General features: G+C 41.3%; 1 protein-coding gene across 3 annotated transcripts in view; it reads left to right on the forward strand.

Annotated features, from left to right (window-relative positions):
* Positions 1–13,328, forward strand: part of svep1 (sushi, von Willebrand factor type A, EGF and pentraxin domain containing 1) — a 90,463-nt gene that overhangs the window by 40,655 nt on the left and 36,480 nt on the right. For 2 of the 3 annotated variants that reach the window (XM_087171276.1, XM_023396827.2), the window contains exons 4-7: positions 4,065–4,223; positions 4,895–5,074; positions 8,475–8,654; positions 10,707–10,901. In XM_087171276.1, the coding sequence (XP_087027402.1) occupies positions 4,065–4,223; positions 4,895–5,074; positions 8,475–8,654; positions 10,707–10,901 (714 nt within the window). Of the gene's footprint in view, positions 1–1,775; positions 1,934–4,064; positions 4,224–4,894; positions 5,075–8,474; positions 8,655–10,706; positions 10,902–13,328 lie in introns of those variants that run through there. The other variant, XM_087171277.1, reaches the window with a different exon arrangement.

Below are 13,328 nucleotides of genomic sequence, written 5' to 3' on the forward strand. Positions count from 1 at the left end.
GCATTAGAGTCATTCTCAATACTTTCCAACTTCCTAGCGAACCTGCTGGTTGCTACTGTAAATGTAAATCTTTAAAAACAAGTCATAAATATACAGTATGATTTCATTTGGAAAAGAGGTTAAGTAACTTCCCTAAACAACCGGGAACTCAAACGGGAGTAAATCATGAATTTGTTGGGGAATTTTAGGAATTTGGTGCGTGAGTGAGTATTTACAGTCCATGAGGAACTGACTTAAAATAAACTGTAGTTCATGATACTGAAGGAACAATCGTGTGGGTCACTGATGTGTTTTTGGGCAGCAATGAAGCTCCATGGCAGAGAGAAATAAGATATATGTCAGGCTTTGGCTCCTGTACACAGGCAATAATGGTTAAAAGGATAAATTCTTTTTTTGGTTTTGGTCTTTTTATGGGGTTTGTTTACAATAAAATACAGAATGTTGCCAGACTTGTGCTTTAAAAGGAGGCAAAGCGGACCTCAGTGCAGTGGTTAAGGGAGTCAAAGCCGCTTGCCAGTTTGTAGGAGTGATGAAGGAGGCATGCCATACTGGAAAATCAGACATCCATTTCGTTATCTATATTTAATTTATCTAACCGTCTCCTCTCAAGGATAGTTTGGCCTGCTTACAACTTCCTTTATTAAAGTAATATTTCTCTCTGAGCAGATTTTTAAAGAAACCGTTTGAAAAAATAAAAAGCACATTGAGAATCAGAAAGTATTAAAGCTTGTGATGTTACGACATGTCATTTCACTTCATTATTAGTCCTCAGGATCGCTCAAATATTGTTGGAACTCTAAGTAAATAGCTCCTGATCTTTGAGGCTCATGCTTTCCTTTCCTAAGATCATTAGTGCGTACAGTAGTTTTCTTTGACCAGCTGCTGTCTCTACCTGCGGTTACAGCCAGTTCAGACACAGCAGGCTCTTTCGCTCTTTCTGTTTTATGGTCATCTGGCCGCTGTCGCTCCACTTCCTCCCTAAATGAAGGGTACAGTGCCGCAGAGTTAACGCCACAGCCATAGACAGTAAGTAGATGGACCCAAAATGAGACTATTGGCTTCTTGCGTAATTCAAACCAGCACAGGGTCCAAACACACTTAGTTCCACTATGGGGTCTGTTTTCTGGCTGAAGTCATGGATATATTTTAAAAGAAATTTACACAGTTTTCTCCATGTTCACCTTCCAGCTTTTCCGTTTAATTTTAGATTCATGGGTACTTGTTCTTTCATCATTTATCCCTTCCTGTTCATCCCTCCCTCCGTCCTTCGTCCAGGTTCCCGTAGCTAAAAGCCGGGTCTGGTCTTTCTACACTCTGTGTGGGGATGTGTGTGTGTGTGTGTATTTGTTTTATGTGTGTGACGATACATCTGTCTGTGTACACTCTACCTGCCAGCACATACAACATGCCAGGAATTGAAACTTTTTCTTTTTGGATACAGTATTTCCACTGTTGTGCTGCGGGTGAATTATTATTCACATTAAAAATAACTAGATTTCCTGTAAACCTTAAATGAAGCTGTAAAACAGATTCCCAAGCACTTGAACAGGGGACACTTTTAGCTGTCGTTCCTTCTTATGTAAGACGCCTCCTCTGAGTTTAAAAGACACGCGACGGAGAAGTTGCTGCTTTTCTTATCAAATGAAAACTGCAGACAGGCTGAATGACAGAAACGCACTGTCTGCACCAGAACAGGTATATTCTGTGTGTGTGTGTGTGTGTGTGTGTGTGTGTGTGTGTGTGTGTGTGTGTGTGTTTGATATGGGTTACTGGGTGCGTTTTAGTGCCAGTAGTCAATGCTTGCTTTACAGTCGGTTAACATCTCCTGGCTGACCTGCTGCTGGGTTTCAGCTGAGAGAGAAGGGAGGGAGAGTGAGTCTCAGGCTGGCACTGGCTCAGCAGTGGAAATTCACACCTGGCCTCTGGCTTAGCGGTGAGTAAATGAGTTGTGAAGAATATTAGGACTGTGGATTCTCTGTCGCACCTACAGTACAGCTTATAATTGAACCTGCTTGTTATATGTTGCTGTTTGACAGTTTATTAACTAGATACGTCTGAACTGCCTCCAATAAACTAAGATTGTGGCAAAAAGTCGTATTGTAATTGTTTATGTTAGATATTTGTAAAGTTTATTACTTATGTTGGTGCTAACAGTAAAGGGCTTTGAATCCATTCAGATATCCCAGTGGGATACAAGTTTATTCTTTCTTATTTATTTAAAGTGTTTAAATGATGTGTATGGGTGTGGGTCAAGGGAGTTTATGATTTTCTCATTTGAAGTGCACGGCACCAAATTAAACTGTCTAAGAAACTGTCGGAAACTCCCTTTTTCCTTGGAGCCTGTTTTGATTTGGGAACTGCCTGCACTCAATATTATATGGGTTTGTTTTTCCAATTAATGCAAACAACATTTGGATTGACTTGAATAGCCTATGACGTTAGTAACAGTGCAGCAGCGCCCAGGAAAGAAATGACACCTGTAATCTGCTGCAGCTACAGTGTCAGACTTGCAGATGGTAAACAATGGCATCCGGAGAGAGACAAGCTTGCGACAGCCGTCTGATTTAACACACACTTTAACACGCATTCATTAAACATATGTCATATGTGGATGCTGTGAATGAAAGTGGATCAGAAAACTAGGTAGATTAAAGAGAAGACTATGTTAAGATGTCACTGATTACTTCACACTTGATTGTTCTCAAATGTGTTTGAACATGCGTTCATGCTCATGAATTCTTCACACCAATTTACAAGCATTAGTTAACCAAACAATTCTGCAGTAATTCCTGAGAGGGTTGTGTCAGCTATGACTAAGAATGTGATGTTGAAAACAGTTGGTTTGAGTCGTGTATACATGAAAATAACAACGGCAGTCATCAAAGATATTGTGGCTTTTTTTTTGCTGTTTTAAAAGCTTCCTTTTAAAGTAGTTTGGATACACAGGAACAAAACCAACACAGAAGAAAATTCCTTAGAGTTCAGTTTGCAACTGATAAAGGTTTTACCCCTCTAAGTGGACCAGTAATAGCCGTGAATTACGGGAACTGTCAGCACACCAAATTGCTTGTGTGAAACTACCCATACAATGGCTGATAAGGGTTGTTGTCCCTTGTAATAACATAATTCAAATAATCATAAACTGAATTTTGGAGATAATTCAAAGTAGTTAATTTAAAAAACATCATAGACTCATTAGATCACTGGATATAATGGAATAAGATCACGTCAATGAAAATATCACAGCGAATTACATCAGTGGTCGCGCTTTTAACCAGGAATAACCCATGAATAAGCCCGTGTGAAAGCAACCTTTGAACCCTGATAAGACTCATGTGATGGATTCAGTCATTCATTTTCACTCTGTGACGCAAGCGATGCACTTGCTGGTTTTTGGAAGTTGATTGATGGCGAATGAAAGAATGCTGGAGGAACTTCATGTGACCCCTGCCTCTTCATCTTTACAGCATGTCCTCTGATCCGACTCAGGTGATGCTAATGGAAAACATACCGCATTATGTCTGCGTGTATCTGTGAGCGTGTGTGCGTGTGCAGGTGATCAAAAGGGTTTTTTTTCTAATGTAGTCCATGTGTGCTTACATGCGAACCATAACTGGTTTTAGATGCTCATAAACCTTTCTTTGATTGTTGCATTTCTCTCTAATGAAAATGGTCTATGGTGTTCGGCGCCACAAAACAGTTTTCCCTGCTTGGAATAATTAAGATGTTGAGCTGAACTCGTCTTTTTTACCTAGCCAGTGAGATCATTGTGTCATTTTTGCCACATTTTCCGCCACTACATGTCCAGACATGAATATGATGAAAGTCTCCACATAAATCTGCAAAGCTTTTTTTGGTTTCAGTCACAAAGATTTTTAGCTGTCCTGTAGTAGTGAGACAGTTTTTCATTTAAGCCAAATTTTCTTTTATACATGTCCATCATCCAGTCTTTCTATCCAGATGTCTATTTCCTGTCTTTTCTTGTACGTGACGTTACATAAATGTATAATGAGCAATTTTAGGATTCCTTTCTAACTATATCTCCTCTCCTCTCATCCCACCAGTGTGTCCACCCGGCACTTACAAACCAGAAGGAACACCAGGAGGTCTGAGCACCTGTCTGCCATGTCCTGACCTGCAGCACACTTCCCAGCCAGGGAGCACTTCCCTCAGTGACTGCGTCTGCAAGCCAGGATATCAGCGAATCGGCATGACCTGCCAGGGTAAGAGGGACTGTTCACAGTATACAGATTTCCTCTCATACTCTCTCTTAGGAAATCAAATTACTCCTTTCAAATGTACTGCACATGGCAAGTCAGTCAATACAGATCAGCAGTATTTGTGTAGGCCTCCGACTGGAAACCTGGAAATGTGTAACTGTCGGGTCACATGTGGTTATAATAGTGAGATATAGGGTTTAACACATGAGTGAATATGCTCTATGGAAGAAGAAATATGGGAGAATTTATTGCCAATAAGGCCTCAGAGTGAGGGCAGTGAAAATCAGATACTGCCAAGAAAACCAGGAGGGCTGGTAAATGCAGTGATATACTGATGAATCAACTGGATCACAAATAGATTAGAGCATCCTGTATCGTGACCCGGATTCCAGTTATTTCAGTGACCCTCCCATTTCTCAAAGAGTGAGCCAATGATTTCCACACAGCAGTTCATCTGAACACAGTGATGCTCATCAATCACCAGTATCATGGACTGCATCGTGCTTCATCTTACTCCAACTGTGCAGATTGGGGAGGTGATGTTTGACAACCTGTAATTTTCTGCTTCCAAGATTTGTTATTGTTTTTGACAGGAACATTAAGTTTCTGGTCTGTCCTTCCACCACAGCTCCATCAGTATTGTCTGTTTTAACTTCTCTTCTCTTCTCTTTCAGTGGTTTACTGTCCAGCGCTGTCTCCTCCAGAAAATGGCTTTTTCGTCCAAAATGTATGTAACAACCACTTCGACGCGGCCTGTGGTGTGCGATGCCAGCCAGGTTTTGACCTCCAGGGGACCAGCATTCGACTGTGCCAGGCTGATGGCATCTGGTCAGGGACACCTGCCAGCTGTAGAGGTGAGGAGGGAGCAGGAGGGAAGCAGGTCTTCTCTTAACAACCTTGAAACTTTCTCTCATTGAAAAAGAAACAGAGCTGCAGCTATAGATTTGCAGATTATCATTATCATTGTGAAAAGTGTGCATCAGAATTTCCCAAGTTTCATATTTGAGAGGCTGGAACCAGAGAGTTCTGGGTGTTTTTAGTTGATATTTGTACTTAAAAATCAGGGGTTTAAGGCTCTGTCCATCTCTAGTTCCAGTCCGTCTGAGGAACCTCCCCCATCTCTCTGTCTCCCTTCTCATTTCCTGTCATCTTACAATACTGACGTTAATAAAGACACAAAAAACAAAACAAAACTGAGGAAAATAAAGAGCTACACTGTGTTGTTCAGGAAAGTAGGTAAGCACAGAAAACTGATTGGCTGCTATAGCTGATGATTGCAAAGAATTGGTCTTTTTCTAGCTCGTTCATCATCTCAATATGAATAAAGCCTCTGGATTACTGGGCTCCGTGAGGAAATGAATGGGGTTTTGTCGGTTTGTTGTGTTGCTGATCATATCGTTTGTAGTGTAAATGCTAGTTAACTGAACTCCATTCTCCGTTCTCCAGATATTTTTCAAAATGTTAAATGTTAAGTGCCATACTTTTTGCATATTGCATCTTATCTATTACACAGTTGGACACTTTGTATTATCTTGCATGGTGCATCTTACATGCTCCTGGTTATATAGTGATTACACACAAACATACAAGCTTGTCTGATTAATTCCAGCAAGTCCTCCGCACCACATGTCTCATATAATTCCTCATTAAACTATGGGACCTTCATCAAAGAATTCAGAGCCTGACGCTTCTCCTCTGATCTCGGCAACTTTCATAAACATTTATGCAGTACTAAATCAACTTATTGAGATGAAGCATTACAGTTGATGTGTTGCGCTGATTCGCTGCAAATATCCACCAGGCGAGAACAGGACGGAGTCCGTGTGTGTGTCAGCGTGTGAAGATTTCTTGCTGTATATTGAGATCACATGTGTTTAGCTTGAACAAGGAATCAACATTTACTGGGTGGCTACTGCTTTTCTGCCAGACTGAATGTTGAGAGGAGGAAAGGTAAGGGAGGGTTGATTCAATCAAAGAGAGGGCAAGACTGACAGGAAGAAAGGGTGTAAGGAAAGGAAGGACAGAAGGTTGTACGGAAGGAAACAAGAGTGTGAGGGAGTTCAAGAAAGTAGACACGACAGAAAGAGAGGAAGAGGGAGTTGGAGGGGTCAAGACATTAATGATGCCAGTTTTTACAGAAAGACAGCAACTGAGTGACTCATAGAAATACCAAGACACTGAATATTCAAGGGTGTGTGTGGGAGATTTATAGTACGTGGCTTTGGGTTTATATATTTCTGAGTGTGTGTGCATATGTCTGATTGTATGTGTTACACTAAGTTTAGTCTTTGCCACATTCTGTAGGACCTCCCAGCTAGTTAAGCCCTGAGGGAGGGGGTCTCCCCAGAACCGCCTGTCTGTCTATGGGTGGTGATGAGAAATAACACACCACACGCCCTTTTTCTAGACCTCAGCATAATAAAGAACAGACACACACCGGATTTATTTTTCCTTTTATTTCATAGGGGATTTCACATTTTGGGTTAAATGAAAGGTCCCAATTTATAGCTACAGATGACATAGAGCTGTACATTCCTGCAGCTGATTTACTGCTTTCTCTGCTCCAATGATTTATATACAGCACTTGTGTTTATCAGCAATTCCTCAAACCTGGATGAGAAGCATTTGTATAAATGAATAACTAATTTGGATTTGTTTTAGTCAACTTAGAGAAGCACACAGGTGGGTTTTTGGTGAGTCACGCTAATGCACATTTACAGTATGCAACAAAATTGAGTACACCCCTGTGCAATATCACTAAAATGGAGGGTAGTGTAAATAATCTTATAAGGTGAAGTGTAGGGTAAAACAAACAGGCTAGACTACATTGAAAATATGGACCACACAGTGCAACCTTAGTGCAGCCAGTGTGTGTACACCTGCTAACTGCATGTACATGGCACATGCTGAGGACTCCCCTGAACAAGTAACAGATTGTGAGACTTCATAACGACGGGAGAGGGTGGTTGCAGTGGTGAGGAGGTACAGGAAGAGCCATGCCACCAATCACAGAAGGCGCAGCGGTTGTCCTTGAAAAATGACGCCACGCACAATTCACTATTTACACAACCTTGCATTAAAAAACAGACGGGTGCTTGTGACTTGGCACAAGGATTATCTGTGGTGCTTCAGTGACTGATCAGACAGTGTGAAGGACACTGCATGAAGTCAACCTCTGCGGACCGCGTCCAAGAAGAAAACCATTGCTCACAAAATGAGCAGATTAAGCTTTGCCAAAGCACATGAAATGAAGCCTGATGAATATTGGCAGCACATTCTTTGGTCAGATGAAACCAAAATAAATTAGTTTGGATCAGATGGGGTCCAGCATGTCTGGCATGGACCTGGCCAGGACTACCACAGCGCTGACTGTGAAACACGGAGGAGGGAGTGAGCTGATATGGGGCTGCATGAGGGTGAAAGGTGCGGGGTAGATGGCATTTATAGATGGCACTTTGAAAGTGAAGGTTTTTACCCAAATACTGAATGAAAAGATGACTCCCAGTCTCGAGGAAGCTTGGCAGCAGAGGAATTTTCCAAACACAATGAAAAAAATCACTCAGGAATTTGCAAAGAAGAAAGAAGTGAAAACTATGACCTGGCCAAGTCTGTCCCACAACTTGAATCCAATTGAATATCTTTGGTGTATTTTGAAGCAGAAGGTAGAGCAACAAAACCCCTCCAGCAAAGAGCATCTGAAAAGAATCATGTGAACAATGGCAAAAAATCTCCCCCCCCACGCATTGTGCAAGTTCTGTATCATCCATGGAATCTCATTAATGAAGGACTCTTGGTGCAGCTGGTTTTTAAAAATGAACCTTTCATTAGAGTTTAATTAGTCAAGCATTTCTGTTTTTCCAGTGAATTGGCTTCATTCTTCTTCGGTTTTGGTTAAAAACAAACACAACTGTATTAAATGAAGGTTGGTTGCCAATAATAACATATATTTTCTCATTGTCAAATTGTCATAAGCTCTGAATTTGGCTATAACAAACCATAAAAAGTATTTGCAAGTGCTTTTTTCGTTGCTGTTGAATCAGTTGCTCATGCTTTCTTCCAGGCTTTCCTTTTCTGTTGCTTTATTGTTTCAGCTTTCAAAAATATTCAAAAGTGCCTACAGCAAATTAAACACAAGAGCTGAAGAAATAAACAATAACAACACAAGCCACGGATCTTTCAGAAGAAAACAATATGTGTTTTGTGTCTCTGTTTTGCTGATTGTTCATCTCATGCTTATTCTTCCCGACCCTGCAGTGCGCTCCTGCCCGCCCCTCTCTCGGCCGCAGCACGGCTTCCTGAGGTGCAGCAATGGCGGTGCCTCCTACAGGGCGGAGTGTCAGGTGGGCTGTGAGCGAGGCCACAGGTTAGAGGGAGACTCCAGACTCACCTGCCAGGCCAACTCCCAGTGGAGTGGACCCCAACCTCGGTGTGTGGGTAAGCCCTCATCACCCCAAGCCAATATCTTATCCTATATTACACTGTGTGTGACCGGTGCTTTTGATCCGTCAGTGTAAAGCCACAAAGTAATGTTGTTTCATTTGTCTTTTATGTATCAAAATGCATTGCTGAATATCTTTGTATTCTCAACGACATTTCTGACCTAATATCAAAAGGTAAAATATGATTCCTGAGCAAAAGAGGCCTCGCGATTCATTGCAAGAATAAAAGAAAACATTACAAAAGCACTGCAGCCTGTTATGATAACTGCAGTTAAAATAGTCACATCTTAATTGAGGTGTAGCTGCCATGTTTGTTTGTGTTGTAAAGAGAGAGACATAACCTGTTTTCTGCTATCAATCATTTTGCAATTACAGTTTATTCATGTGATATTTGTCTTGTTTTTGCCTGTAAACTTTTTAATAGCTAATTTATACTAGAGCAAGTAATATATGTGCTGTATATTTGGCCATTTGGCCATTTTGGCAAACATCCTAATAGAAATCTGCTACAAGACACCGGGTCATAGTTTCCTCTCTGTTTAATCTCTCTACTAATGTCCACCCCAAAGGAATTCATCAATCTCGACCACTGTTTTTTGTTTTCATGTGTCACATCCTCATCCAAACTCTTGTGTTTCCCTCAACTGTCGAGGTAAATTAGATTTCTTTATTTGATTATTCAATTTGCATTATTTTCCATGATAGATCACGCAGCCCTGCGCTCACTCACACACAATAGAGTCTCTCTAACAGTACGTCTTTCTCTGCAGCCTGAATGTGTTTAACTCTAAGCTCATATTATCTGTTTAGGTTACTGAATTCTGCCTGGCCGAAAAAAACAGAAAGATCATTTATCAAATGACTGACTCTAAAATAATCTTGATATTTCTATGTAAAAACATGTGGCTTTACATACACAGGAGGTAACTCGCACATGCACAGCGGTTACACATATGGTGTGTGTTTGCACAGAACTACATCATATACAGAGAGATACATCTGCTTTCTCATCGCCAACCTACAGTCACCACATATACTCATGCACACAGAGTTGCCCACACACTTCAAAACTGATAGTTAAGTTAAAATAGTTGCACACACTCATGCCCACCACAGAGAGCACGCAGGTCAGGCATAGCAACACACAAAAAAGGGACAGTGTGAGAGTGTTTAGCCACAAACCTCCGGCCTGCGCTGACTCACTTCCAGCCAACCAGCTAGCTGCTCTATTTAAAACGTCCGACCAATTCGCTTCTGGAAAACGCTCGGTTTATCGATAACTACCATCTCTTTCGCCTGGTGCTCTGACAGAATTACAGATTGTTTGTTTGACCATCTCAGTGTTTGCCCACAGACTGTCATTACCTCTTTAACACGACGAAGAGCGCTCTATAGGCTGCTGTTGCAGCTGAGCAGTTTGTTTTAGTGTTTGTTTGCACTGTGGTGAAACAGGATCACCTCAACTGCCCTGAGAGGATGTAAGGATATTTTTTTCATCTGATTGAAATCTCCCTCTCAGTGAGTTTTCCCTTGATAGCTCTTATAGCCAAAGACAGTGAAACAGGAGATAGAGAGGGAGAGAATGAGAATGATCTATCCATCATCAAGTAAAACCCACATAAGCCTGCATCCGAAAAATGCATAAAAAGCCTCCAGTGTACAAGTCCTGTGGTCAGTGCTTTCTTAGGTTGACTTCCGACCAAATGTTTGTTGTGTTTGTGCCAGTTTCAGTTACACACAGTCTGAAAATAGTTTCGTTGTTGGCCTTTATAGTGGAGCCTGCTCAAAGTAAGATTTTATCACATTTGGGTAAGAGCACAGGAAACATGCTCATGATCCTGAAGGAGTTTTTTTTTTTTTTTCTTTTTGTCCGTTCTGCTTGGACTGGCTTTATCTTCAAATACTCAAATTTTCCTGCAGCAAGCCTGATCAGCCCATTGCAGCACTACTTTTAATAATGATTAATAAAAGTTTTGTTCTGCAGATATTTAACTAAACGTTATCAGATATCAGATTCATCTCTTGGTCTCTCCCCCTCTCTCCCCAGAGGTGCGTTGCCCCCCCATCGTGGCTCAGAAGAACATCTTGCTGTCGCCCCCTGCCTGCGGGAGGAGGTCAGCGTCGCCAGGTTCCATTTGCCTGCTCACCTGTCGTCAAGGTTACAGTCTCCAAGGAAACAGGAAGGCGGTGTGCATGGGCTCAGGGAACTGGACAGCTAATGTCCATAAAGCCGTCTGTACAGGTGACGCACAATGTGTGTGTGGGATGTGAAATATGTTGAGGTCGAGAGACTCTGAATGGAGATGAAATTAGTGTGTTTTTTTTTCACTAATTACTTGGGTTAGGGTTTATTTAAAGCAATAGTTAGACATTGTTAGAAATAAATAGTTATTCTCCGTCTCGCCAGGAGATCAGTCCCATGTCTGTGCTCTAAGTACGGAAATAGAGCCGGGCAGCAATTACCTTAGCATAAACACATCCAAAGCCCTGTAGTTAACATTTATATCTTGTTTGTTTCATATGTACAAACAGAAAATGCAAAAACAACATGATGAGTGACCTTGATTTTCTCATCTACATAATTATCAGCAAGAATTGAATTTGGGTATTTCCCAAAATATCATACTCTTTCTTTAAAATCTATATGAACGAATAGACCAGGACCAAACTTGATTTCCTCACTGGCCTTATTTGGTCGTACTTGTCTCCGCCAGACAGTTTTCCATCTTTAAGTTGTTTGTAAATTCAATACATCTGCTTGGAAGAGTCAATTAATATTCCAGTGCTAGACTGAATGACACTTGTAATGTGTTGAGTTTATTTGCAAGGCAGAAAAAGACAGATTGTTAAAGGAGCTAAAAAGAGAGATACAGAATATGTGGAGAAAGAGAGGAAGATATAAAAATAAAACAGCAGGAAACTTGGAGGGAGAATTTTTTTCCAGTCTCCTTTCCCCCGCTCTGCATTTTTCTCCACTTTGTGAATGGTGAGAATGGTGCTAACCCCATTTTGAAGCAGGCTTCGGGTCACTAACTCAAACCATACCATGTCCGAGCTCTCATCCCCCCCTCCCCTCCACCCTGACTGGGCTCTGGAGATCATTATAATGGACTTCAGCCCTCCAGATGCCTTGCAGGTGAAACAGGTGGTGCAGAGCGGCTGCGCCTGCCTCCCCTCGAATGTCCTCAATCCCCTCATTTCCTCATGGAGAAAGTTTACTAATGAAGGAGCTGCTGTCATTAAGCGGAGGAAGAGGTTCAATAAAGATGAAAACGAATGGAGAGGTAGGGGCAGACAGGGAGGTGAGAGGGGAGGATGAGTCATCTGTAGGTGTTTTATAATGGTATGGCAGAGAGGAGGCACAAATTGGCTGATGGAAGGAGGAGAAGGGGAGAAAAATAGAAATTAAATGTGGGTGGGATGGAGAGAATAAAGAGGGAGAGCTGCATATTATGAGATCAAGAAAGAGAAAGTTTTTTCAAAGTCAAAAGCTCTCTTTGTCAGCTTCTGGCTCCTTTCGCCTCTCACTTCATGTTGATGACACCCAAAGTGAAATATTCCTCCCTTGTTATGAAGATGAATAGGGCCGATTGGAGCTGAGTGTGTTAGTGTTTAGCAGAGATGGATGCCTAAGTAGATGGGTCATCAGGTCCAGATGGGAGCTAGCTCTCTTACACAACGCAACAGGCATGACCACTGTCGATCGATGGGAGATTCAACTCTTGGAGGCTTTCCTCATTTAAAGCAGGCTTGAACTTAGTTGAACTAAACAGTGCAGGGTTCACATTATTACAACATGCTGCATGGAGAATGAGACCAAGGAAGAAGCTGTTTCAGCCAAGGGTCATGATGGCTAGTGAGTTGCCACCAGCCAAACAATTTGACATTATTATAACATTGTTTTTCTAACGACAACAGAGATGGCTACTACCCATGACTTAATGTTTCCTACTGGAACAAATAGAAACTCTGAAAGTCAAATATAATGAAGGGGAGTGGACTTTAATGCAGCCAGTCTTTATCTGCTTGTCTGAAAACTTGCAGAAACAACTGTGTTAGTCAAATCTTTATCCTGCTTCTAGCCCCATTGCTTTTTACTTTACCTGGCAGTAAATACAGTAGATCAGCATTTGGCATGAGATTTGTGTACATTTTAATCCTGCATTTTTGTACTTCAATTAATGTGCCTCTTAAAAATCTCTAACTAGCTTCAAATATGTATGTGTTGCACATTTTTCTTCTTCAGGACAACCTGGGAGTTTGGAAATAATAAGAATAATTGCATTAAAGACTAGCAGCCTGTTACAAAAGCTCATTACAGAACAGTAAACTAATGAATGAACCCTGTGAGGTGTTTTGGTGAAACTGACAACAATTATGGGGTTACCTCAGCCTCATATGTATCTAATAAATCCTACAAGCTAAGATTTAGTGCAAGTGCAACAACAAACATGTACTCAGAGTAACTTATGCTTAGGTTTTTTCTCAGGTCAAACCATGTTGTTAACATTCCTGTCTTCAGAAGGATGTCAAATGTGGATAGTTTGTAAAACATCATAAACAACAAATAACATAAGCAGCTATTCAGGTAACTTTATGTAACCTTTTCCCAAAGTAGAGCGAGGGACAAGCACCATTTGATGCACATATTTACTAGATTGCCTTACCA

The sequence above is a fragment of the Seriola lalandi genome, unplaced genomic scaffold (genome assembly GCF_002814215.2).
Source record: "Seriola lalandi dorsalis isolate HSWRI2012SDOR001 ecotype SW California unplaced genomic scaffold, Sedor1 jcf7180002054983, whole genome shotgun sequence".
Lineage (NCBI taxonomy): Eukaryota > Metazoa > Chordata > Actinopteri > Carangiformes > Carangidae > Seriola > Seriola lalandi.